Here is a 27,887-nt window from a genome sequence, read left to right as displayed (position 1 = left end):
AAGCTGGATTTTTCAGCAGGGAAAACAAATTTGAAGTATTGTCATTTTAAATAAGCAGCATTTTTAAAGTGTAACACATTTTCTAATTAGATGAGAAAGATTATTTCTTCTCTTATTTTTTTCCAGTAGATATATACACTCACTGGCCACTTTATTAGGTACACCTGTCCAACTGCTCTTTAACGCAAATTTCTAATCATCATGTAGACATGGTCAAGATGATCTGTTGCAGTTCAAACTGAGCATCAGAATGGGGAAAAAAGGAGATTTAAGTGACTTTGAACATGGCATGGTTGTTGGTGCCAGACGGGCTGGTCTGAGTATTTCAGAAACTGCTGATCTATTGAGATTTTCACACACAACCATCTGTAGGGATTACAGAGAATGGTCTAAAAAAGAGAAAATATCTGCCACAGTTCTGTGGGCACAAATAGCTTGTTGATGCCAGAGGTCAGAGGAGAATGGTTACGACTGAGGTATGCAGGGGTCCGTTCTTCGTACGTGGATTACTCAGTTAGCTGGATTTGGATATTGACGATTTGACACGATCCAGGATCGTTTCGTTCTTCAAAGCTGATCCGAGAGTTGTTGTCATGGCAACAGATCTGCTAGGTCAAACCTGATCGGGAGCAGGTTCAAATCATATAAGGATTAGATCGGCTCAGTTCAAGCAAAGATAATACAGAAAGTATGTACCGAGTTCTGATATTTTCTTACAGTAGTAGTTATATACACTTGGGAAAATAGTAAATATATTTTAACTATATATATAAAAGTTATAGTCATAATAAAATAAATAAAGTTATACATATTAATAAAACGTATGCAATCTGCACCCTCGAAATGAAAGTACAAAGACTGCCATCTGGTGGTGCAAAGAGAAAACTTATTGATATGAACTTTTTAGATCGCTTTAGTACAAATTGTGTATGATAGAAATGCACTATATGTGACTTTTTTTAAAAGCAATAATACATATATGCAGTCATAAACATGTTTTGACAGTTAATATGCCAGTGATGCTTTACAAAAGTTGCAGACGCCTTTACCAATATCAAAATGCTTTTGTAAACAACCAGTTATTCTTTACACCGATTAAAAAACGGCTACTATAATAAAGAAAATCTTTTCTAAATGAAGAACTAAATACACTGATATGCATTGAAATACATGATGAATACTCTCGACACATGAAAGTGTAAAGCCTGCAGCTCAAAACAAATGTGGAAGGTTATTGCGTGTCATATTTAACAAGCCGTTTACTGCTAATTTGATGTAATTTTGCTCACATGGATAATTGAATATTAATCAAATGATGTCATTACGCTGCTGTGCCGTCAGCCAATCGCTGCATTGCTGATCATGATTTCTAGGATCGATAGATCTGTCCTTAACAACAAACGCAGCGATCTCAGATCAGTTCATCCAGACATTCTAATCTGATTCGCGAACTTGTTTGGAGAACCAAATTAGCGAGAGATCAGTTATCAAGATTAAAAGATCCAGGATCTGCCAAATCATCTTAGATCATTTAAGCGAGGTACGAAGAACGGACCCCAGAAGAGCATCTCTGAACACAAAACACGTCAAACCTTGAGGCAGATTGGCTACAGCAGCAGAAGACCACACTGGGTGCCACTCCTGTCAGCTAAGAACAAGAAACTAAGGCTACAATTCACACAGACTCACCAAAACTAGAAAATAGAAAATTGGGAAAACGTTGCCTGGTCTGATGAGTCTCGATTTCTGCTGCGACATTTGGTCGGTAGGGTAAGAATTCGGTGTCAGCAACATGAAAGCATGAATCCATCCTGCCTTGTATTAATGGTTCAGGCTTGTGGTGGTGGTCTAAGAGTGTGGAGGATATTTTCTTGGTACACTTTGGGCCCATTAGTACCAATTGAGCATCGTGTCGACCATACAGCCTACCTGAGTATTGTTGCTGACCATGTCCAATCCGTTTATGACCGTTTATGTCACCAGAGCTCAATCCAATAGAGCACCTTTGGGATGTGGTGGAACAGGAGACTGGCATCATGCCACGAAGAATTAAGGCAGTTCTGAAGGGGGTATCTAATAAAGTGGCCAGTGACTGTACATAGACATACAGTTAAAGGCAAAATTATTATTAGAAATGAATAGAGGTATGTATAGAGGTAAGTTATACAGTAGTTCTTTATTATTTTAAATATATACATTTTTAACATCAGCATTACACTCCTTAAGATATTTTTGATTGGCTATAAAACAAACCACTGTTGTCCAATGACTTGCCTAAATAACCTACCTTGTTTAGTTAACCTATAAGTCTTTAAGACTTTCACTTTAAGCTGAATACTTAAGTGTTGCAAACTAACTAGTAAAATATTATGTACTCATTCATTCATTTTCTTGTAGGATTAGTCCCTTTATTAATCTGGGGTTGCCACAGCGGAATGAACTGCCAACTTATCCAGCAAGTTTTTATGCAGCGGATGCCCTTCCAGCCGCAACCCATCTCTGGGAAAAAACATCCACACAAACACATACTACGGACAATTTAGCCGACCCACTTCACCTGTACCGCATGTCTTTGGACTGTGAGGGAAACCGGAGCACCCGGAGGAAACCCACGCGAAGGCAGGGAGAACATGCAAACTCCACACAGAAACGCCAACTGAGCCAAGGATCGAACCAGCAACCCAGCGACCTTCTTGCTGTGAGGCGACAGCACTACCTACTGCGCCACTGCCTCGCCCAATATTATGTACTGCCATGGCAAAAGAAACTTATTTTTAGAAATTAGTTTTTAAAGCTATTATGTTTTAAAAATGTGTTATATAAGAGAAATAGAATAAAAATGTGATTAATTACTCAATGGATAAGACAAATGTCAAGCTTGCCTTAGAAGAAATTACTTGTATACTAAAAGCTAAACAGCCTGTATTTGAAAACATATGGAGTCCTTTCATTAGTTATATCAAAGAAGTGGAATTAACAGAGGAAGAAGTTGATGAATAATATTTGGTGGACAATGCAGTTCCAGTCTTGATACATTCTTCAATGTATATTTGCTGTACCCAGTACTCGGTATGATTATAATTTTCATGTTTGAATAGATTACCATTAACGAAAAAAGAGGAGCAGTTATACTTTTATTTTAATTTTGTTTTGTTTGTTTGTTTTTTAGTTTTTAATGTATATGTATATATATATATATATATATATATATATATATATATATATATATATATATATATATATATATATATATATATATATATATATATATTGGCTAAATTGTCCATAGTGTGTGTATGTTTCCCAGAGATGGGTTGCGACTGGAAGGGCATCCGCTGCGTAAAAATATGCTGGATAAGTTGGCGGTTCATTCCGCTGTGGTGACCCAGGATTAATAAAGGGACTAAGCTGACAAGAATATGATTGAATGAATGATTACAAATGAGGGGGAAACGGTGGCTCAGTGGTTAGCAATGTCGGCTCACAGCAAGAAGGTTGCTGGTTCGAGTCCTGGCTGGTCCAGTTGGTATTTCTGTGTGGAGTTTGCATGTTCTTCCTGTGTTGGCATGGGTTTCCTCCGGTTTCCCCGCATTTTCCTTCGGCGTAGTCCTTTAATTCATCAGGGGTCGCCACAGCGGAATGAATTGCCAACTTATCCAGCATATGTTTTACACAGCGGATGCACTTCCAGCTGCATCCCAGTGCTGAAAAACATCCATACACCCTCATTTACACACATACACTACAACCAGTTCAGTTTATTCAATTCACCTATATCACTTGTATTTGTGGGAGAAACCCACACCAACACGGTGAGAACATGCAAACTCCACACAGAAATGCCAACTGACCCAGCCCGGACTCGAACCAGCGACCTTCTTGCTGTGAGGCAACAGTGCTAACCACTGAGTCACCGTGTTGCCCCATATAATAGTCAGTTTTATACTAAAAGAAATACACATTATTTTGAAAGCCCCCTGTCACCACTGTTCTTTGTTCTTTAGCCTTTAAATGAACACTATATATGCAATTCTATTATTTTTATTACAGGCAGACTCTAAATAACACACTCATACACAGAATTGGATTAAATCTCAAAATAACTTTATTTCTCATACTATGTTTAAAAAAAATATAAGGGAGTATATAGTGTATACTGCGCAGTAAGCTAGTATTATTTTCCAAATATAGCCGAGGATGGGTGATAGTGTATCATGACCACCCAGTGCCTCCTGCTGGCTGGCTTTAGGCAGTACAGATATATATAAATATATAAATCTAAAATAATTTGTTTCAGCCCATCTACAAGAGTAACAAAGAGTCTAAAAATGATAACGGTTATAAAAATATCAATCATATCAGATCACAAAAAGGATACAAAAGTACAAGATAAAAATGGTAGAACATTATAAAGTGATACAAACTGCTGAGCAAAGATGGGAATAGTCAGGCTAAATATCCGTTAGCTTGAGATATACAGAAACAAATGGAAAAAGTAAGAGACTGTTTGCACATGCTGTATGTTAAATATAGTTCAGTGTATCAACTAGATGATGGTGATGGATACAGTTTTCAGATATAAAATGATGTGCACAATTGCATTGTTTAATCATTTCTGAACATTTCTAAGGCTTCGTTCATTAATATTATACAATTCTAAACGATTTCTTTACATTTTAAATTATTTTAAAATGTAATTTGTGATTGTCGACAACAAAACCAATAGTCAAAAATACATTGTAATGGTCAAAATTATCAAATGTTCTTTTATTCCAAAATTCAATACAATATTAAGTAAATATCATGTTACTTGAAGATATTATGTCCTACTGTAAATATATCAAAACCCGTTTTTTTGATTAGAGAGTGATTTTGATTCATTTTGATTTTCTTAGTATTTAGATTATTTAGAATATCAACATATCATAACAATGCATCTACCCTGTAAACAATTATATGAAGTTAATATGTTAATATGTCATGTTCTAACTTAATTTTATAAGTTAGTTTTAAGTCAGTTTAACATAATATAAGTTCAATTAACTCTAATTTGATTCATTTTAAAAAGTTAAGACAACCAGGATTTTTTTTACAGTGTATCACTACAGTGAATGGATGGCGTAACTATAAGGAATCAATAGAGAAAATGAATACATCTCATTTTCCAAAACCTGGCACTTTTGATTGGTTTTGTGGTCCTGGGTCACATTTATTACTATCATCAAAGCTGAATTTTCAGCATCATTTATATATATGTATATATATATATATGTATGTATATATATATATATATATATATATATATATATATATATATATAGTTAAGGTCTGAATTATTAGCCCCCCTATGATTTTTTTTTTCTTTTTTAAATATTTCCCAAATGATGTTTAACAGAGCAAGGAAATTTTTACAGTATGTCTGATAATATTTTTTCTTCTGAAGAAAGTCTTATTTATTTTATTACGGCCAGAATAAAAGCAGTTTTAAATTTTTTAAAAACCATTTTAGGGACAAATGATTAGCCTCTTTAAGCTATATTTTTCCCCGAGAGTCCATAGAACAAACCAGAGTTATTAAAAACTATTATGTTTAGAAATGTGTTGAAAAAAATCTCTCCGCTAAACAGAAATTGGGGAAAAAATAAATAAATAAATGGGGCTAATAATTCAGGGGGGCTAATAATTCTGACTTTAACTGTATATATATATATATATATATATATATATATATATATATATATATATATATATATATATATATATATATTCAGTGCCAAATAAATAATCCCTCAGAAAGCATTATAATATGCCAACTAGGTGCTCAAAAATTATTTGATTATATTATTATTGATGTTGAAAACGGGTGTGCTGCTTGGAAACTGTAACACTTTTCAGAATTATTTACATTTAATTGAAATAGAAATCAATTTTGCAGCATTACAAAGGATTTTCTTAAAAACTAAACTTAGTGAACCCAAATGTTTAATTTGTAGTGTAAAGATGTATAAATATCCAGCAGAATAACAATATATAAAACTATCTACAGGAGCTGGTGATTGTCAGAGATAAAATGCTGATTATTCTCATAATAATTGACTGAACACATAATGTAATTATGCATATAATCAACATGCATTAATTGAAATATAATAAAAGTACAGAGTTACTTAAACGTATGGTTCTAAAATATTTGGTAGCATTTTAGTTTAGGTCATAATTCATGCTTTTAATCACCTGCCTATTATTAAGATATGAACTGTTCATGAGCAGTTATAAAGTATGATTGTATTCTACATCCTCAATCCTACCCAAAACCCAATCCCAACTTCTACCCTACTAACTATTAATAAACAGCTAACTAGTAGTTAATTAGGATAGTAAAGTGTTACCAAATATTTGTTCAAAACCTGGAAAAGTCCCTTAAAAAATCAGCAGTGTTTGACAGAATCGAGTTGTTCATTTGCGCTTGCTAGCCGCTAGATGACAGCATCAGATCTGGTTCTTTGCTGTTCTCTGAGCTGCTGTTGCGTCCGCAACCGACAGTCATTTGAGCAACGTGAGCAGCTCGCAGGGTGGCAGGAGAAGGCGGAGTTTCGGCCAGGCCTGGTTTTTTGGGTGGGATTGGAGGCGGGATCCCTCTGTCTGCTCTGGGAATAGTCGGAGACCTTATAGTTGGAGACAACATCCCAGACTGGACCACAGCACGATAATCAGTGCCGAAAGGAGAACTGTTTGAAGATGTTGATTTGCTGGGACTTTGAGGAGTGCTAAAGCGACTGAGCATGGTGCCACGGGGGGCTTGTTTTGAAGAAATGATATCTGGTGAAGTTGGACAAGGCGAAATGTCAAGTGGACTGTTTATAACAGGGTTTGGATCTTGATCACTGGTGCCTTGAAACTTGTGACGGGCTGCGTGGAAGCGCTGGTGGATGCCGGCCTGGTATGCAGCTTGTATGTCTGGGGATTGAGAGGCTTGTGAAGTGGTCCCATTGCTTAACAAACTCGGTTTCTCAACATCTTCCACCATAGAAATGTGGTGGCCATTGACTGAATCTGTTGTCTCTTTCCCTAACGTCTCTAATTCTTCTTGTAGTGCGTTACAGCGTGCTTCCTCTTTTCGTAATCTCAGCCCGAGCTGTTCTCTTTCAGTGTCGAACTCGGCCAGCAGCTCTTCTCGTCTCGCCTCCATCTGCATGGCCCTCTTCTTTTCCTCCTCAATCTCCGCCCTCAGAGTCTGATTGGCAGCTCGCTCGCGCTCGAGTCGCTGGCTGAGTTCGGCGGCACGCTGGGACTCCTCGTGAGCACGGGTGCCGGAGCGTTTGCACTCCCGACTCAGTGCCGTCATGAGCTGTTTATGCTGGACTCGCTGCTCATCCAGCTGATCGTGCAGCCGCTTGTTCTCACGCTCCATTCGGGACGTCTTCGACTTTTCAAACTCCAACTAAACAAGTGTATATAAAGATAAAAAAATACACAAATTAGTTGGAAATACATTGACAGATTTATACATTTACAAGAAAACAGAAACATTCAAGTCAAAAGTTTGGGGTCGGTTTATAATGATTTCGAAAAGTCTCTCTGCTCAACAAGGCTATATTTGTTAGAAAAAATGGAGTAAAAATTGTCAACTTATAGGTTGTTTTGAATCATGTGGTTGTGGTAATGCGCGAAATTCAGATGGAGGGCAGGAAGTACTAAACTGAATGGGAGTCATAGAGGAAAGTCCATATTTTTGTGATACCATATTTCAAAGGAGATATAAATAGAAAATAGCTACATATGTTGGGCATGATCCTTATATCATGAGTTTTCTACTGAACTAAACTATTTGCCTGTCATTGAGGCGGTAGATACTGTATAAGCGACAACCCTTATAAGTACTAATAATATATGTATATTTTAACAAAACAAAAACACTCGGCTAGATTAGGATTAAAGCCTGCACCCTAGCAGTAACTCAAATCAAGATGACAGTAATCCTGTGCACCTGCTGCAGGAGGCGCTCTCGCTCCTTCTCCAGAATGTAAGTGACGTCATCTCCTTCTGCTGTATCTTCAGCGTGCTTCCTCTTCTCCTCCTCCAGATCAGCGATGACCTGAAAGCACCACACAGGGGCGACAGAATGACAGAGAGATGAGCTGATAATAAACCAATCCAATCTCTTCTTAACCTGATACACACTCCGCTAAATCCAATTGAAATGAGCATTATGAGTATTGAAGACAGTGGCTTTTATACAGTGTAAACGAGGCTTCTGCTGATATCAAATTTTCTTATGATTATTCACTGAAGCTTTTATCACTATATATGATATTAGTACGATGTTGACTAAAAAGATTACTAACAGGTATAATCACAATAAAGCTTAGTGTGTTGCTTTATTACATATACATGTTTCAATGTTTTAAATTTACCTGCAAAGGGATTATAAAATATAACAGGTCACACTACAGTAAAGTCTTACTAGTCATTGGATTGAAATCAACAGAGTGAAATTGCAATATAGATGTGCTAAAAAAACTGAACTGAGTTGGTTATTAACATTTAATAAAGGGATTATGATTTTAGATTTTAATGTGTTGTTATGCATTAACTAAGAAATTAATTAAGCATCATGGTTTCATCATGTGCAAACCTTTAATATGAAGGACCAAACTTTATTAAGGGTGGTGGGCTGAAGGTAAATAAATCTAACTATTAGATTAAAGTTGCCATGGTAGTTTCTTCATTTATTAATATAAAAAAAAACTGAAGAAATAATTTAATTGTATTATATATATATATATATATATATATATATATATATATATATATATATATATATATATATATATATATATATATATATATATATTGTTTTACATTTTAAAATGAACTTCTTCTTATCCAAAATATTTGAATGAACTTTTATTTATTTATTTATTACACATTTTACTGGATTTATTATTATTAATAACATTTACGAAGTAATATTATTATTAAATATTTTGATGACCATTTATTTATTTACTTATATAAAAATATAACATTTATTTCCGTTAGCTTTTTTGTAGCTCAACAATTAAACAAACTAATAAACAAAAGGTTACGTTAAAACCGTTGAAAGCATTCGCCCCAATCTTCCCATCAATCTCCCTCTGTTCTCAGGTCGGATGACAGGCCAAATCAAAGGTTACCATGGGCCATTTAATTTCTTAGTTAATGCCTAATAACACATTAAAATCAAAAGTTGTAATTGTTTTACTAAGTGATAATAACTAAGTAAAGACCTAGACCTAGTTTTGGCATCTCTGGTTTACTTAAATTAACTGATGTTAACAAATGGAACAATACTATACAGAATAAATGCACAAAAGGACTATATAAAGGGCTGAACAATAAATTGTTTGAGCACTGATATCACAATCTGTGTATCTACAATAGTCACATTGCAGGATTAAATTATTTATTGAGGATTAAAAAAAAAGATATTATTAAATAAAAAAATATTATTTATAATAATAATAGATAAATAATAATAATTATTATTTATCTGGGGATGACCATGTTTATTATTTATAATAATATAATAATAATAATTATTATTATTTATATGATGATGACCATGTTTATTATTTATAATAATATAATAATAATATTTATTATTATTTATCTGATGATGACCATGTTTATTATTTATAATAATATACTAATAATAATAATTATTTATATGATGAAGACCATGTTTATTATTTTAATAATATAATAATAATAATTATTATTATTTATCTGATGATGACCATGTTTATTATTTATAATAATATAATAATTATTATTATTTATATGATGAAGACCATGTTTATTATTTTAATAGTATAATAATAATTATTATTATTATTTATCTGATGATGACCATGTTTATTATTTATAATAATATAATAATTATTATTATTTATATGATGATGACCATGTTTATTATTTTAATAATATAATAATAATTATTATTATTATTTATACGTTTATAATCATGTTTATTATTTATAATAATATAATAATTATTATTATTATTTATACAATGATGACCATGTTTAATATTTATAAAAAAATATTATAATAATTTTGCACTTGAATATGATACACTCCCCAAAAAACTATAAAGCACTGTTTCATTAATTTTTGTTCTTGCTTTATATCCGCATAATTTATTCAAATTTAAGCGGATGCATTGCATAGAAAAAAGACTTGATAATCCCAGTTGATATAATATCACAGCAGAACAAAATATTGCAATGTCAGATTTTTCCAATATCGTGCAGCCCTAGCCTTTACGTAGATTACTTTCAAAGCCAGGTTAATGTGAAACTGTTAATGTTTAAAAATAAAGTCTTTAAGCATCAAATTCTGCAATCTGAATCTAAAGACCCTCTAAAAGTTTAAATGCTAAATAATTATTCACATATTTTGAAGTGTTCATGATAACAATCCATGTTTATTATCGTGATGCATTTAATCTCAGTGTAAGTGGAGTATAAACTCACCCTTCTGTGTCTGTTCTCCGCAGCCGCCAGCTGTTTCAACATCTTCTCCTGCATCCGCCTGCAGTGTCCCACCACCAGCTTCAGCACCGCTAAAGGATCTGAACGAGCCTTGGCCCCACAAACCCCATCCCGTCTCTGAGATGAACTCGCTCTGTCTTCTCTGGTCTGGCTGGAGCTCTGGAGGGTCTCGCTGTCTCTCTGCAGGGCCAGGAACGGGTCACTCAGGTTGTATTTTCCGTATCGTTCACACACGTATGAATCTTTATGCTGGGCCTATAGTGAAAGAAGAGGGGTTTATTTCATCACATTTTGGGTTTATTAGATTTCAGCAGATTTCTGCGCATTAGTGTTTAAAGAAATGATGGGAAGGGGCGGCACGATGGCCTCACAGCAAGAAGGTCGCTGGTTCGAGTCCTGGCTGAGCCAGTTGGCATTTCTGTGTGTGGAGTTTGCATGTTCTCCCCATGTGGTGTGGGTTTCCTACGGGTGCTTCGGTTTCCCCCACAGTCCAAAGACATGCGGTACAGGTGAATTGAATAAATTGGATGGAGGAGTGTGTGTGTAAGTGAGAAAGTGTATGGGTGTTTCCCAGTACTGGGTTGTGACTGGAAGGGCATCAGCTGTGTAAAACATGAGCCAGAATAGTTGGCGGTTCATTCCGCTGTGGCAACCCCTGATAAATAAGGGACTAAGCTGAAGGAAAATGAATAAAAGGGATGATAGGAAATCTTTTTACATGAAATGGCTATTTGAGATTAGTTATTTTGGGATTAATGGGAATTTATGGGTTATATTTGTTGCTTCCAATCAAAACAATAACTTCTGCTGACATAGCCTAAAACATTTAGCCAAGCTTGTTAATAGTGGGGGAAATTTATTGGCCATATGTTCCTTTTTTTAGTATATATTTTGGGGTTTTTCACCTTTATTATACAGGACAGTAGAGATGAGACAGGAAAACATAAGGAGCAGAAAGAGGGGGGAAGGATCAGCAAAGGACCTCGAGCAGGGACTCGAACTCGGGTCACCGTGAGCACCTCAGTGCTATATGTCGGCACACTATATGTACATTATTTCAGTAAAACATAAAAATAAATAAATAACAGGCAGAAAAAATAGACAAATGCATCTATTTTTACACATTTAATAATTCATTAAAATGATAAAGATGCAACAAAAACAATTATTTCATTGTAATACTGTAGTGTTTAATAATAATAATAATAAAAATAATAATAATAATAACAATCATATACAAAAGTATAATGAGTTTTTATTTAAGCAGAAAGATCATAAAGAAACTTCTATTTGTATTCTAAATGCTTCATGTTTGCTGCCACCACATATATAAACATATCTCCATACAAATATGGAAAAATGTTTGCCCTTTGTTGAATTTTCAAAAGCATTTTTGTAAGCAAACCAAACCTGAGACACTGAAAACACTGCGATCATGAGAAAAAAAGTCACATGATCAAATCACACACACATACACACATTCATCATTCATTCATTTTCTTTTCAGCTTAGTCCCTTTATTAATCCGGGGTCGCCACAGCGGAATGAACCGCCAACTTATCCAGCAAGTTTTTACACAGCGGATGCCTTTCCAGCCGCAACCCATCTCTGGGAAACATTCACACACACACTCATACACTACGGACAATTTAGCCTGTACCGCAATTTAGCCTGTACCGCATGTCTTTGGACTGCAGAAGGAAACCAGAGCACACGGAGGAAACCCACGTGAACACAGGGAGAACATGCAAACTCCACACAGAAACGCCAACTGAGCCGAGGCTCGAACCAGCGACCTTTTTGCTGTAAGGCGACAGCACTACCCCCTGCGCCACTGCTTCGCCCCACACACACACATATAAATATAAATTATATATTATCATAATTTTTTTTTTGTTAAACACAAAACTATATCGCATTATATAGTACAATATATAGCAAAAAACTATATTGCATTCTTTGAATAACTCACCATTCCACATTCATAAACTCACTAATACTGATTGTTACTTTCATATGGCACTTGGGGAGTGTTAATTTTAGGTCCTTGCTTTCAGGCCTTGTAAAGCAGCCTCCACTTTCCTCTTTTTCACAGACACGCTCAGTCCATAACTTACTTTCTAAACAGGAAATGAGATGATACTGAGCATATGACCATTCCAAAAGCAACATAAACCATTCTCTAAGGCTCTGTATATATATATATGTGTGTGTGTGTGTGTGTGTGTGTGTGTGTGTGTGTGTGTGTTCAGATCCCAGTGTTTGTTGTTTTAAGAAGAGGTCAAGCTAGGGGTCCATACAGGTTTGAAACAATCACTTCAGTCTAGGTAGGGTCGATGCAGCGAACGGGACACCAAAAAAAGTTTCCAGAGTAATTTAATCCCTCCTGAAATGACTCTGAACTAAAAGCACTCATTTGACCCTGAAGAAAAAACACAAGAATAGAGAACGTAACTGAACTGAAAAGCTGAGCGATAGTCACTGATAGTGAGAAAAAAAAAACATATTTAACATGGGTCAAGTAGTGTTCACGATATAAGACCAACAGCAAAAAAAAGATTGTTGGAACAAAGGTTATCAAGGGTTGCCAGCTGCGGTTAGGTTGTTACTGTTAGTTACAAGATGTATAAAGGTTGTGCTGGGTGGTTACTAGAGTGTGTTTGGTGGTTGCTAGGTAGTCCTGGATAATTGCTAAAGTTGTTGTTAAGTTCTGGGGGGTTGCTATACTAAACAACAACATAACTTGTGGCTGAACTATCATAGTACGATGCATCGTTTGGGAAAAGAATGATGTAGTGACGAGTGTTTCCCAAAACCCCTAGTTTCTCTGTCGCAGATCCATCATCTGAAACACGTTAGTTATAACATTAAATGCCCATAATGATGCTCTAAATGGGGTGGACTAACTACTTCTTTAGAGAAAACCCCCATAAATTTTGTGCATATTATATTACTTTACACACACACGCATTTAAAAAAAATCAAATATTAGTTTTGGTAAAAACATGCATTAATTTAAAATATGTAAACGACACATATAGGACCTAAATATGTTTCCTTTACAAATATTATTGACAATATTCCATTAAAAATCACTGAGCTAACACGTATTCTAATCTCATATATAAAAATCATGCAAGTCGCTAATAGTTGTAGGCCTAATTTACAGTAGGCTATTTATTAAGAAAAAAAAATCCTACTTAATAATAGCAATAATAATAATAATTATTATTATTATTAAGTAGGATACTGTTTATTTATTTAATTTATTTTTTGAAAATTCAAAAAATGTTCTAACTAACAGGCCCATGTCATAAACAGATAAATTTCTTGTTAAACAACCTACTATAAATTAAAACCATTATATTTATTTGTTTTCAGAAGCTTTGGAGACGTAAAATAGCCTTAATTCTGCTTTTAAATAAAAGGTCACCTATAGCTTTCCTCATAAGTAGGCCCACACGGAATCTGCAAACAGAAATCAGCAGGTTTTTAGCCTATCATTGAGTCTAATTTTTGTTCTTGTGTAAATGTGTGTTAATTTATATTAATTAAGTGTTTAAATTAATTTCAGTAATAATATTGACTAATATAAAAATGTTCATTTGATTTATTTACAATACAGTTTGTAAAGTGATATTTTCTCTCTTTTAGTAGTTTTATTATATGAAAGACTTGCTTTGTTTACTAAATAAGTGGATCTAAATGGATTTTTATTGTAAACATTAAATACAATTAAGCTATTCTTTTTCATTTCAAATATTCAGATTTTAGTTATGATACACCCAAAATTATATCCGCATAAATCCGCAGATTTTTTACTAAATTTTATGCAGAAATAGCAAAAAATATCCGCAGATTCTGTCTGGCCCTAGTCATGAGCCACGGCTGTGTTAAAAATGGCATACATAGTTTTGAAAGTGCACTACGAAGGGAACACAATTGTCAATATGAAGATTTGTTAAACTGAACTGTAAAAATACTTTGAAAGCACATTACATCTAAGAGAGATGACTTTAATGTTTTTTTTTTAATCATTCCAAGTTTAAATGTTGGACTCTTCTAAAGGAATAGGGCATAGGGGAATAACTGGCAATAGAACACAGCCAGGAGCTCTGTTTCTAACTACAGCTCCAGAGGTGTAGTTGCAAGCGTACAAGTTTGCGTTGCAGTCTGCGAATGTTTGTTGGATCAACAGATTTGGGAAATGCCAAATCAACAAACTATGTTTGTAATGACAGAACTTGCGACCTTAGTTAGCTAACGATGGTTTTCAGAAACACACCCCTGTTTTGAACTATTGCTAAAAAGAATCCAGGTGGTTGCTATTGTATGCTGGACTGTGCTATGGAGTTGTTTTAAAGGGCACCTATTGTAAAAAATCTTCTTTTCAAGCTGTTTGGACAGATCTGTGTGTTGGTATAGTGTATAGACCATCATACTGGGGTGATATGAACACACCCAGTCCTTTTTTTTCAATTTCACTACAAAAAAAAGGGTCGGCCAATTGGAGCTGTTTTGAAATCGATCGCACCATTACGTAGGTGTGCGATTCCCCCCGCCCACCGAATTGATTGACAGCTGCGAGTATTAACATATCCTGAGTTTGCCGTTTCCGCCATTATCAGCGTGAACGTCGAAGCGATGCCACCGAGAGAACACCCTTGTGCTATTTTAGGATGTAAGGCTCAGCACAAGAGCCTTCACCGTCTTCCTGCAAATGAGCAACAGAGGCTTAAGTGGCTGAGTTTTATCTTTGAAGACAAGGTGCCTGAAAATGTACCAAAACTGTTGTATGTTTGCGCTAACCACTTTAGCGTAGACTGCCTCGAGAACGCGGGACAATACAACTCCGGATTCGCGAGTAAATTGTTTTTGAAAACTGGATCAGTTCCTACAATACGTGATCCTGCCTCACTTCAAGTAAGTATTACATTTTATGTACTTCTAGCCTTAGCATTCTAATTATGATAAGCCTATGAATAGCATCTGCGGCTAAAGTAGCTTCGGATGTTTGTTTGCAAGTGTTTACCTCTTATTGTGCTTTTCAAAAACAGTCTAAATACTCGAAGCTGCAAATGGTAGTGTGTACATGAAGGGGGTTTAGCCATTAGAAACAGAAACCGTAGAAAAATAGCAACATTGTAAAAAGCAGTACCACTGGCTAACGTTACAGCTAAAGTTTGTTGTTGTTAAATGTTTGTTGTACTGTAATGGTAAGCCGAAATGAATAGCATCTAAAAGTTAAAAGCAGCCAAAGTTGCTTCGGATGTTTGTTTGCATGTGTTCACTGCTATTATGCTTTTCTAAAACAATCTAAATAATCGAAGCTATAAGTGGTAGTGTGTACAAGAAGGGCTTTTAGCCATTAGAAACAGAAACCGTAGAAAAATATAAACATTGTAATAAAGCAGTAACCAGTACTGGCTACAGCTAAAGTTTGTTGTTTATGTGGGATGTTTGTTGTAATGTGTATACTGTAATGTTAAGCAGAAATGAATAGCATCTGCGGCTAAAGCTACTTCGGATGTTTGCGCGTTTACAGCTATTGTGCTTTTCTAAAACAGTCTAAATACTCGAAGCTTTAATTGTTAATGTGTCCATAAAGGGGTTTTAGCCATCAGAAACAGAAACGGTAGAAAAAATTAAACATTGTAATAAAGCATTACCACTGACTAAGTTACAGCTAAAGTTTGTTTTGTATGTGGGATGTTTGTTGAAATTTTTTCACTGTACTTGCACGTGGTCTGCAGTTGTTTACAATAAGATCGGTATGTTTTAATCAAATAAAGGTCATTTTAAAAAAAATTATGTTTTCTTACAAAGGCCACGACGTCGACAAAGAGCAACAAGGTGGATGTTTGTTGCCAGACAGAACCATTTCACACATCTTTACACAGTGTTGGCACCCAGTTGTCTTTTAGGACGCTTCAGGCTAAACGCAGGAGTACAAGTAAGTTAAAATTTCTCAGTTTATTTTAAGTTGCTGCATTAGAAACGTGTTTTATTATCTTCATAAACGTGCAATGTGATTAATCATAAAATTACACTATAGGTGTCCAGACAACAGTATCCAGTTTTGAACTGACTGTACCATCAGCATCCTCTACTGCGTTTATGACTTCGACACCCCTCAAACCTTCACTAAAAAGACCTCGTCTGGAGCTGGAGGAGGAGAAGGAGGAAGAAGAAGCCGAAGAGACTTTGACAGAGTCAAAAATTATAGCCCAAGACTCGGATGTGAGATTTGACCCTGCAGAGGAATGCACATCTGCAACTGAACCAACAGACTTGTCGTGAGTTTATGCATTATGTAAATTATTTGAAAGATTGTGTATTGTCGTCATAACATTCATCATCATTTTTTTTTTTATTATGTACATGTGTATATTTATTTTTACAGAATCCAAGAATGCCCAGTTCATAACATTGCCAAGTTCATTGTCTATGAAACATGCCTCATGGAGCTCTTCAGTGACTGCCCAGTGTGTCAAAGGAGATGTGATGTAAAGTCACAAAGGCTTGGGACATTTCTGAGCGTACAGCAAGTCTGCCCACACTGCGAGTTTGTAAGAAAATGGAACAGTCAGCCAATTATTGGTAGTACTCCAGCTAGCAACCTGCATCTTTCTGCTGCAGTCTACTTGAGTGGTGCATCATTTTTTGTAGTTGAAAAGGTAATTATCTATCAAAATTTATCACATTTCTTTTAGAAACATAATATAAATTTTGTCACAGGGTGCATGCACATTGTACTAAAAATTCTCCTCTCTGTTGTCAGGTATTTGCTGCCATGAAACTACACATTTTTAAATATGATTCATTTCGTTGTCATGCAAGACTTTGCATTGAACCTGCTATTGTCCACAAGTGGAGAAATTGGCAGAGTGAAATGCTAGAACAGCTCAGTCGAAGAGAGAATGTGATTGTTGGAGGAGATAAGAGGGCTGACTCCCCAGGTATTTAGTCAAAAGATTTAATTTCTAATTCAATACAGTCTAATAAAAAAAATAAATATGAAATACATTACAATTATTCCAAAAATGTGTTTGAAATAATTATGTACGGTTTGTTCTTGAAGGTCACTCGGCCAAGTATGGGAGTTATACAATGATGGACCTTGCAACTAACACAGTGGTCGACCTAAAGTTAGTCCAGGTAATACAGAAAAGTGTTATGTGAACTAGCATAATTTTTTGGATGGAAAATGTGTGATTTTTTTTATATATATATATTTTTTCCTTATTTAAAATTTTATAGAGTAATGAGGTGGGCGGCAGTTACCATATGGAAAAAGAAGGCCTAAAGAGAAGCCTAGACCTGTTGGATGCCCGCGGTGTTCGTCTGGAATGCATCATCACAGACCGACATCCTCAAATACAGAAATATCTCAGGGATCGAAATGTCACTCAGTTTTACGATGTGTGGCATATCGAGAAAGGTATGTAATGTAGCAGTTATTAATTTACTTAAGATTAAATTGCTATTTACAGTTCTTACATGTTTATTATTATTTTTGTGTTGATGTCTTTTTTTTTCTTTAATTTCCAGGAATTTCCAAAAAACTGGACAAGATATGCCAGATAAAGGGGTGTGAGAAGTTGCGTAAATGGTTGCGTAGCATCAAAAACCACATCTACTGGACTGCTGCATCATCCACAACAGGTCCTGAAAGAGTGGCAAAGTGGACCTCTATCTTAAACCATGTACATGAAGACCCCAATTTTCCGGCTTATCTGCATCCGCAACGGATAAGCAGAGACAAGAACAAATGGCTGTCGGCTGGTAAGTTGTATACAGACAAATAAAATATTCTTTGCGATTAAAACTAATGCAAAACAGAGCTTGTTTCTTTGTTCAGATTTGTTTTTGATTCAGACTCTAATACCTTAAATTTTTGCTTGTTTAGCAACGATGCCATTCTACAAGCTGGAGAAAGTTCTCGCTAACAAGAGAATATTGAAGGATGTGGCCAAGCTAAGTCCTCACCACCAGACGTCAACTGTTGAAGCTTTCCACAGCGTCCTACTGCGGTTTGCACCCAAAAATGTGGTATTCCCATTTCTGGGGATGCTATGCAGGTAAAGCCAATGATCAGAAATTAATATTTACAATACCATACAGTCTTGTCATGGTACGTCATTTACATTTTTCTTTTTGTTAGGTTGTACTTGGCTGCACTGCATTACAATGAAAATGCCGGGCGTCCCCAGGCCACATCAGCAACTGGTAAACCTATTTACAAGCTTGCCTTTCCAAAGGCAAAGAAAGGAGAGTATAGGGTCCGAAAAGTGAAGACGCAGCAAACTTTCGGTATGTATATAAATGTTTATAGTATTTTTAATAATTCAATAAATAAAAAAAATAATTGCACTTTACATTCACAATGACAACTCGCTACTCAAAATACAAAATTAAGTTACTAAAGAGATAACTGTTATATTGCACAGGTTATGTAAAAGAGCTGCTGGACCTCATCTTCAACCAAGTGTTTGTGGACCCATCACCCTATGTTGATGAAGTGTTGGGAATTCACATACCACCTGCTCTATCATCAGCCTGCGATCTACCTGAGATGGAGGAGGCTATCTCCAGCAGGGTGACCCGCTTCAATCAATAGCTATCCTAAAACCCACATAGCTGCCCTGCTCTTCAGGAAACTGTCTCCGAATCTTCAGCACCACACAGGCAGGAATCACAACACGGACTCTCCGCCCGAGGAAACCCCAACACCAGCTCGCAAAGCTCCGATAAGCCAAAAAGCGGCACTGTCTAACAGAGACATAATAATGAAACATTGTTTTAGAAATTGCACTACAATTTGAACTTGGGAGTTATCACATATACATTTTTATTTTTGATAAAATAACTAGCTTTAACAACATTTCAGAAGTAATATTTTGTTTATTCAACTGCCAATGTTTGATATGTTTATGTGTTTGTAGATATACTGTACTTTCTAATGTTCATGGACAATTGTATTTCATTCAACAAAGTGACAACTTGAAGTTTATATTTTATATTTGCACAAGGATACATTTTATATTTGCCAATCACATTTTAATTTATACTTCAATATAAAGTTTTTATATGACTAAGGAATTGAAGCATCTTTTCTGAAGTGTTGATGTTTCTATGCCATACTGATTTTTATATATTTTAAGAGTTTATATATTAATGTTTAGTGAAATTAAAATTATTTTTCAATAAAAAGTACATGCATTACTCAGCCTTTTATGAAGTCATTCAAATTGTCATCTCAGAAATAGCAGCAACAAAAAAGGTACGTATTTCATTTTTATTGACATTGAGGTAAAGTTGGTTTTTATATTCAGATATTCGGACATTCTCCTTAATAGTATAATTTCTGTAAAGTATTCTTTGCAAATTCAAAATAGGGAAATCGTATTAGCAGCAAATGACAAAGTACAACATTGTTTACAGTCAAGTAGATAGTGTTAATGTTGTTTACAAGTCATACTTGCATGCTAAATCCGATCGATTGTTTAAACTACCATGGTAAACAATACAGGGACTCCTGAATGTGCGGATATAAAACCAACTTTATCGCTATTTTATTGACTACACAGCGTTAATGTGCTTAAAAGGAAAGCGAGCATGCAGATCATGAACAAGGTAACCTGCTATTCTTTCTATTTATTTAAACTCACTTTTGCACTCCACGAAGTCGCAGGGGACCATAGTCTGCTTTGTATATATTCGATGCATTTTGCAAGGAATAAATATTGAAGCAAACGGGATCCATTCCTGGATGCTCCGTCATGCACGAGGGTTGCAATTCCAGTTGATCCATTCGTCTTCTAACCTTATTACACGACACAGTTATGCTGTTTATTATCTCATTCGATGTCTTTAGAGCAGCAACGTAAACTGGAAATTTACCTGCGGTATCTCCCAGCAGCATACATTTTCAGCCTCAGTTGGCATTTTTTCACAATTGCCACACGAGCACCTGCCAATATTTGTCAACGTCAATATTCATGAATTACGAATAAATCATACCAATGCAAAATTTATCTCTGTGGATATCTTTATGTCTTGTCTGTGTTTGACGTAACGCATGACGTTCGCGAACTTTATCAAACAAATTACGGATGGCGCATGCATAGTTACATAGCGGCTGAAAAAGTATACAAAAACATAAAATATTTTGTATGTACCACTCTGACACATTCTGGCACATTCGGATTATAGATTCCTCAACAGTCGACTCTGCTTGATCTGTGTCCGAGTCTGTGTCAAATATGTAGGGTTGAATTGTGTTCCTCTCACTCATGATGACTCTTACTGTCTGCCTCTGTGACGCGGTGCACAAAGCAGACGCGCTCTTGGCTCCGCCCCCTTGTTACGTTGGGCGGGCAGTCAAAACTCATTATCATGTTAAACAACACACCCCAAAACAGCAACCCGTGTACACGCCTCTAAATTTACACTTTTTAACACAGCATAATAACAATATCTGAATTGCGTTTTGATCTGAACCTACATTGGCACACTCAGAAGAACCATAATATTACTATTAAATCTCAAAAAAGGGCTAAAATATGTGCCCTTTAAAGGTTGCAATTTTAAAAAAAAAAATTGCTAGGTTTTTTTTTTGCAAGGGTGTGTTGAGTGGTCTCTAAGGAGTTTCAAGGTGGTTTATAAAGTGTTCGGGGTGGTTAATAAATAGGTACTATGTATGTGGTTAATATAGTGTTATAAGTGCTAAGGTGTTCTAGAAAGTTACTTTAGGTTATAGACGTAATTTTGGTTGAATTGAGGTTGTAGGCAAATGTAAAGAGAAAAAGGGAGAAATCCTCCAGCTCATTCAGGCTAGTTTGGAATGACATGGAAGTTTGGTGATCCCAGCTGAAAGCTTTAAGAGAGGGAGTTGTTGAAAAGTGACTGGGCGTCTACAGGGAATAGAGGTATGAAAATTGATGTGAGGGGGAGGGGTAAAGACACACAGATGGATATACATCTGAACACGCACTCAAGAGTCCAATGTTTACATTTTTCCACACCTGCCAATGGAGGATGAACATTTAGCAACCATATATATTTCTCACCAGCCATTAAACTGTGATTTTGCATTATTTTCTTAGGAATATTTAGTAAAGCTGCTAAGAAAACAACAACAATACTGCACTCTACTGTATATACATACACTGTAAAAATGCTGGGTTCCACACAATCCATTTGTGTTGAGACAACATAAAGGAATTATGTTAACTCATTAGATTTGACAAATTTAAGTGGATTGAACATAAAACAATGAAGTTGTCCCAGTCAAAAAAAACAGCAAACACCATTTTTTGAGTGTGTTTTTTTGTCGAAATAAAATGGGGAAAGAGACAGAAATAGCTGGATGTTAAATTGTGGAACAAACTGCACAGAGAATGAAGGATACTGCAAGTTTTCCACAAATCTGCACATCTTGTCTGCTCTTAGAGTGACGGATTCAAGTCTCAACATGCATGTCCATCTGGTTAGTGTGCGAGTATTTTTGTTTTAAAGATTTACTCAACTCAGCAATATATAACCTTGTCATTTAAGGCATACTGTATAAAAATATATATATCTGTTAATTAGCAGTTTCCGCATTTTGTGAATCACAAAAGCGTTTGTCATTTATTTACGGTTGTGAATTGTATTATGGGACCTCAATCTCTGCTCTGTTGACTTTTGCTGTTGAAAATTCAACTCTAGTTTAACAAAGTGACTTTTATTGACATTTTAGGAGGTTTTTTTTTTACTTTTTTAAAAAAAATATTTACAGTGACAGAACAGTGGTATAGGTGTCCATTACTAAAGTTTTAAGAGTTCACACTTAGCTGATGATTAATTATCAAGCTTGTTTGGCATGCCAGGAGAGAGCCCTGAGTTCATGAGATCCTCGAGCCCGGGGCTCGCTCCCATTTGCAAGGCGAGAGGGGACTTTGAGCTCAGGTAGATCTGGAGAACTCCCCTGCTGTAGTAGCTAATGTACACATAGTGGTTGCTCTTAAGACATAACTACTTACTAGGTGCAGGTCAATTGTGTCAATTTGGATTAGTCAATTAACTTAAGTTGCATGTTTTTGGACAGTGGGAGAAAACCGGGGAACCCGAGGGAAACCCAAATAAGAACGTGTAAACTTCATTCAGAAACGTCAGCTGGCTTGGTAAGGACTAGAACCAGTGACGTTCTTGCTGTGAGGCAACAGTGCTAATCACTAAGCCACCGTGCCACCAATTTAGGAAAGGAGGAGGAGTAGGGGTGGAAGGGGGAATTCTTTAAAACAAAGATGGCTGTGATATGGAGCTTATTGACCTTATTCTAAAATGCGAAAGTGCGCCTGTTTTCGCGATTGTCTTAGAACTTCCGATTCAGTCGCCTTCGGGAGAAATGACAAGGAATAATAAACAGCAGAAAACGGTCAAACTACTTGCTCTACAAACAAATGTTTGCATGACTATATAGACCAAGTAGAAGAATATAATAAGAAAATATCAAATTGCAACATCCAGCAGCGTAATGAGCAGTTTTTATCGACAAAAAATGAGTGGAAGTGAATGAGACCGGAAGTCTCAAGCCAAAAAGATTCAAATGGCAGCGCCTGCTCGTCGGCGAAGAATAAGGTGAATAGGGTGTTTCTAGTGGCTTAGGAATCGTCTGATTGGTAAATCATGAATTGGATAATGCAAGACCAGCTGCAAGCAATCATAAGCACGTGATCCTCTTAAAATTAGTTTATAAATAAACTTCACAGAGCAGTTTTACAAATCAGAAGATAAATCACTGGAGATGGGGCAAAAGGTTTACCAATAATCTTTTGAACTAATTTGTTGATTTCTTTTCAGTATGTCTTAATCATGTCACAGTCCCAGAATACATGCATCACAGTACCAACATTGGATTTGCACCTTAAACTACATTGAGAAACATTAGGAACAATGATCATCTGGTGTTAAATAAGTTCTGTAAAAGAATTTAAAAATTTTGCTCGTGATCATTTTAGGAGTTTTAAATAATATAATGTATAATAAATCATATCTAGATAAAAAAAGTCTGTAAAATAACAGAAAACATACTGGCAGTTTATTACAGTGTTTTCGCACTGTAATATACAACACCAACCAATACAATACATCAGTTTAAACTATTTAAAATGTTATTGAAAGCCCTTTTTCAAACTTTTTAAGCTTAAAAGTTGTTGGAAGAATGATCAAGGTCCCATAATGCAATTTAAAAGCATGAATAATATCTACATCTACAAATTCAACATCTTTTAGGTCTATAAGAAACACACACTGGCCATGATGAATGTGGTGCATGAGTGTTAGTCATTACACTTTGACTCTTTGTGAACCTCTGATGCTGGAGCAGATAAGCACGTCATGCAGACGTGACACAATGAATGAGTGTTTAACACTCTCTGAAGCAGAAGGAGAGGAAAAGCTGTGTTTTTGTCTACAGCAGGGGTGGGCAACTCTAGTCCTGGAGGGCCACTGTTGTTCCACACACCTAAAAAATACAACCTGTGACTTTAGGATTGCTTGAAAATTACAGGCAAGCATGTTAGATTATAGATGGAGGTAATGTGAAGGATAATGGCTCTCTCAGATCATGGTTGCTCACCAGGGGTTTAAAAAAAAAGCCTGCTAGATGTGTAACAACAACAAGAGGAATGAATATACAGCTGAAGTCAAAACTTATTAGACCTCCCTTGATTTTTATTTTATTCTTCTTGTTTAAATATTTCCCAAATGATGTTTAACAAGGAATTTTTCACAGTATTTCCTATATAGTATTTTTTTTTCTTCTGGAGAAAGTCTTATTTGTAATATTTCGGCTAAAATAAAAGCAGTGTTTAATTTTTTAAAAATCATTTAAAGGGTCAAAATTATTAGCCTCCTTAAGCTGTATTTTTTTTTCCGATTGTCTACAGAACAAACCCGTTATACAATGACTTGCCTAATTATTACCATATTACCATTTACCATAACTTGTCTAATTAACCTAGTTAGGTCTTTAATGTCACTTTAAGCTGAATAGTAGTATCTTGAAAAAAATATCTAGTAAAATATTATGTGCACTCCCAGAAATAAAGGTACGCGAGCCGTCACTGGGGTGGTACCTTTACAAAAGGTACACATTTGTACTTGAAGGGTCCATATTGGTACCTCAAAATTATATATTAGTACCTACAAATTTTAAGAGGAACACTTTTGTACTTCTTAGGTACTAATATGTACCCTTGAGGTATTTATATGCACCCTTGAGGTATTAATATGGACCTTTTAAGTACATATTTGTACCTTTTGTAAAGGTACCACCCCAGTGACGGCATGTGTACCTTTATTTCTAAGAGTGTACTGTCATCATGGCAAAGATAAAAGAAATAAGTTATTAGAAATGAGTTATTAAAACTATTATGTTCAATTATGGCTATTATTAATTATTATAAACTATTATGGCTAATAATTCAGACTTCAACTGTATGAAGGTGATGCTATGTGAAATAATTTGAAATATTCTAAATGAAAGCTTGAGGTTTTAAAAACATACACATAGCAATTTTAAAGATGGGAGAACACTTTTTTAAGTAATGTAATGTGTATTTATATAGCTCATTATATTGTGTATGGCCATACACCCAAAGCCCTTTATAATCATTAGTGGGGTCTCTCCACACAGCCACCAGTGTGCAGCATCCACAGGACAACGGTGCCAGTGTGCTCATCACACACCAGCTATTGAAAAAAATTGGGAGGACATGATTGTAATGGCAGATTGAGGGACTTTGGCCATGACACCAGGGGATTTTTAATAACCACAAAGGGTCGGGATCTCGGTTTAACATCTCATCCTAAAGACGGCACCTACTGACAGAATGTTGACATCTTCACTTTTTACTGGAGTATTAGGACTCACACAGACCACAGGTTGAGCGCCCCCTGCTGGCCTCACTAACACCACTTCCAACATCAACCTAGCTTTCCCATGTGGTCTCCCATCCAGGTACTGACCAGGCTCAAGGCTGATTTATACTTCTGCGTCAAACGCCGGCGTATGCTACGACGCTGACGGATAGCTCTTCGCCAAGGCCGTCGGCCTTGCTGACGTGCACCTCTCAAAAAATCTAACTACACTTCGCAACGACGCATAGCGCAAGCTCTGTGATTGGTCAGCTTGGTAGCGCTGACTAGTCTGGGCGGGACCGAGAGCCGCGTGAATGGTGCGAGCCTGATGGAGTGATTGTTTACAAGTGTGGAGTCCCGTGAAGGAGCTCCGGATGGAAATTTTTGTTTTGTGTTTACCTCATAGTTAGAGTTGTTGCACGTCCGCCGGTTCCTGCCTCAAAATCAGCGAGTTTGAGCCACTTGTACATCCCGGAAGTGTTCAGGAAAAGCAAAACAGCAGAGGAGAAACTCGACACAGAGGAACATTTACACCTCACAGCCAACTAGCGTTTCGGAAGTCTTAATGCAGACCAGCAGAGACAGCGCGCAGAAGTATAAATGCACAGCTATGCGCGTTGCATGCGCTGTGGGTTACGCCGGTCACTTGACGCAGAAGTATAAACCAGGCTTCAGCCCTGCTTATCTTCAGTGAGTAGTCTTGGGCTGCAGGGTAATATGGCTGTGGCAAAAGCAATTGCAATGTATTCCCTAAAGAAACTCATTGGAAATAAAAGGAAACATCCTGTAAATCATGTGGAAAAAATGAAACGGAAAATAAATCAAAGAAAGGAAAGGCGTTTCTGAAGTTGAGAAGATAAGCATCTATGAGCTGTTGCATAATGAGTGAAATCTTATTTAACCACTTTCAATTTAATTTACAAAACTTACCAGGCCAGAGAAGAAAAGCAGAATGGCTTTGAATGGCTTTGTGTTCAAACTCGTGAGTAATCCACAAACAATAACCACTCTAAAAGATGTTTTTGGCTACTTATATGTCAAGACTTTCATACTCTAAAGAATAGGCTACTTTTTTAATCAAGCTGTAATTACTTGAATGCAATGCAATGTAAGCTCCAAATAAGCAACAGCTGTATGTATTGTATGCAAAGTCTATTGTTGATCAAGTTAATGGAGGTCTACTTTTCATTCTATATTTATGATACTCTCAATTGTGTGTGTGTTTAGGCTAAAAGCTGGAGCAATTAAGCGGGCCTTGGGAAGATTAACCTCACTAATGACTTAAGATAAGTCAGACAGTCTGGTGCCTTCAAACAACTGCTATGTGTGTGTGAGTGTGTCTGTCTGATAGAGAGAGATAGCATAAAGAGTATTATTAGTGGGACCAGGGGATAAAGCTAAAGCACAAATAACACAGACAAAAGTACTGTAAGATAGTGTTGTTTACCGTTACCTGGGCTTTTAAATCCACCCATGCTAGCTCCTCAAATGAAACCAAACATATGAAACTGTTTCAATGTTGATAAGAATCCTAAAAGTTTCAGCAGGAGATCTTAAAGGCATTCTTTCGGGAAGTCTATTTACTTGTTGTTAGTCATGAAATGTTTTCAAAGACTTCCAGTCAAAAGTCAACAGCTGCTAAAGGGCATGAATAAGTATGGAAACAATTATTTGAGCAAGAAAAAAAAAATCATTTAGTTCCCAGATGAAGCACAACAGTCAAGGAAATAATGAATAGTGTTTGTATGTGCGATTAGCATGGCTAATGAGGTTTTACGGAGATTAGAGGCTGCAGTGATGTGACTTCTGCTGACTTTTTTGTTGTGACCAGATGCACAAGGGAAATTTGCAATGCATTTGTGCGAGAGAGAGAGAGACAGACGCAGAAGTCATGCCTTAATGACCTCATTCAAAGCCAGCAATGAGTGACAGAGATGGTAATCCCAGCATGCCAGAACATCACCCCTAAAAACCACAGAGCGTTTTAGGAGAAAAATGCAGTTGGCTAACATTGTCTGTGTACTTAGGCATACTTCAAAATAAATAAATAAATAAATAAATTAACATAATTTTGAATACAAAGTTGTTTTTGAGTTTGTTTCGGCAGTTTGAAACAGTTCACCAAAGCTAACTTTTGTGAGAGTTAATTTTGGTTCTTACTGTGCGTTCACACCTTAGGTGGCGAAAGTTCGCTCTGGCCGGTCTGGTGACAATGCTGTCTGCCTTCACAGCCTCAGCGGCGAGAGCATCAAAATTCGCTACACTGATCTTGTTTTTAAAGGGGCTGTTGCAGCATATCAGCAAATCACGTACATTACCGCATATAAACATGCATTCTAGCGTAAAAACAAAGCACACTTTTCATCAACTAAATTTAACAATGGAAGATTAAATTGTGTTTGGTGTGGCTTTGCTCCACGTATCCAATATGAGTCCATATGTCTG

The 27,887-nt window shown here is 36.0% G+C and overlaps 2 protein-coding genes and 1 long non-coding RNA gene across 3 annotated transcripts in view; 2 read left to right on the top strand and 1 right to left on the bottom strand.

Moving 5' to 3' along the window:
* The window catches only part of LOC141386357 (uncharacterized), a 48,775-nt gene extending 38,106 nt beyond the window's left edge, over positions 1-10,669 (top strand). The window contains exon 3 of the long non-coding RNA XR_015494131.1: positions 10,541-10,669. This is a non-coding gene — a long non-coding RNA (uncharacterized LOC141386357). The remainder of the gene's footprint in view (positions 1-10,540) is intronic.
* The window catches only part of cttnbp2nla (CTTNBP2 N-terminal like a), a 42,130-nt gene continuing 19,837 nt past the window's right edge, over positions 5,595-27,887 (bottom strand). The window contains exons 3-5 of the mRNA XM_087257961.1: positions 10,518-10,790; positions 7,988-8,095; positions 5,595-7,441 (exon numbers count right to left, since the gene is read on the bottom strand). Coding sequence (XP_087114087.1) covers positions 6,470-7,441; positions 7,988-8,095; positions 10,518-10,790 — 1,353 coding nt within the window. The 3' untranslated portion in view covers positions 5,595-6,469. The remainder of the gene's footprint in view (positions 7,442-7,987; positions 8,096-10,517; positions 10,791-27,887) is intronic.
* Positions 15,156-19,760, top strand: LOC147843642 (uncharacterized). The gene is made up of 11 exons (XM_087257957.1): positions 15,156-15,458; positions 16,362-16,488; positions 16,591-16,831; positions 16,939-17,212; positions 17,317-17,494; positions 17,617-17,693; positions 17,796-17,976; positions 18,087-18,320; positions 18,445-18,616; positions 18,700-18,848; positions 18,986-19,760. Exons 1-11 carry the CDS (start codon positions 15,180-15,182, stop codon positions 19,153-19,155), a joined length of 2,082 nt encoding a protein of 693 aa, XP_087114083.1. The 5' UTR covers positions 15,156-15,179; the 3' UTR covers positions 19,156-19,760.

This window comes from Danio rerio, chromosome 6 (assembly GCF_052040795.2).
Source record: "Danio rerio strain M-AB ecotype USA chromosome 6, GRCz13ab, whole genome shotgun sequence".
NCBI classification, from domain to species: domain Eukaryota; kingdom Metazoa; phylum Chordata; class Actinopteri; order Cypriniformes; family Danionidae; genus Danio; species Danio rerio.
The sequence above is the reverse complement of the archived record's forward strand: the minus strand, read 5'-3'. Positions and strand labels throughout refer to the sequence as shown.

Excerpts from the sequence above, each read along its gene's own strand:
- LOC147843642 (XM_087257957.1), top strand. The coding sequence starts at position 15,180 with ATGCCACCGAGAGAACACCCTTGTGCTATTTTAGGATGTAAGGCTCAG. Across the intron at positions 16,832-16,938 it reads ACTGAACCAACAGACTTGTC|AATCCAAGAATGCCCAGTTC; the intron begins GTGAGTTTATGC and ends TTATTTTTACAG. Across the intron at positions 18,321-18,444 it reads GAACAAATGGCTGTCGGCTG|CAACGATGCCATTCTACAAG; the intron begins GTAAGTTGTATA and ends TTGCTTGTTTAG.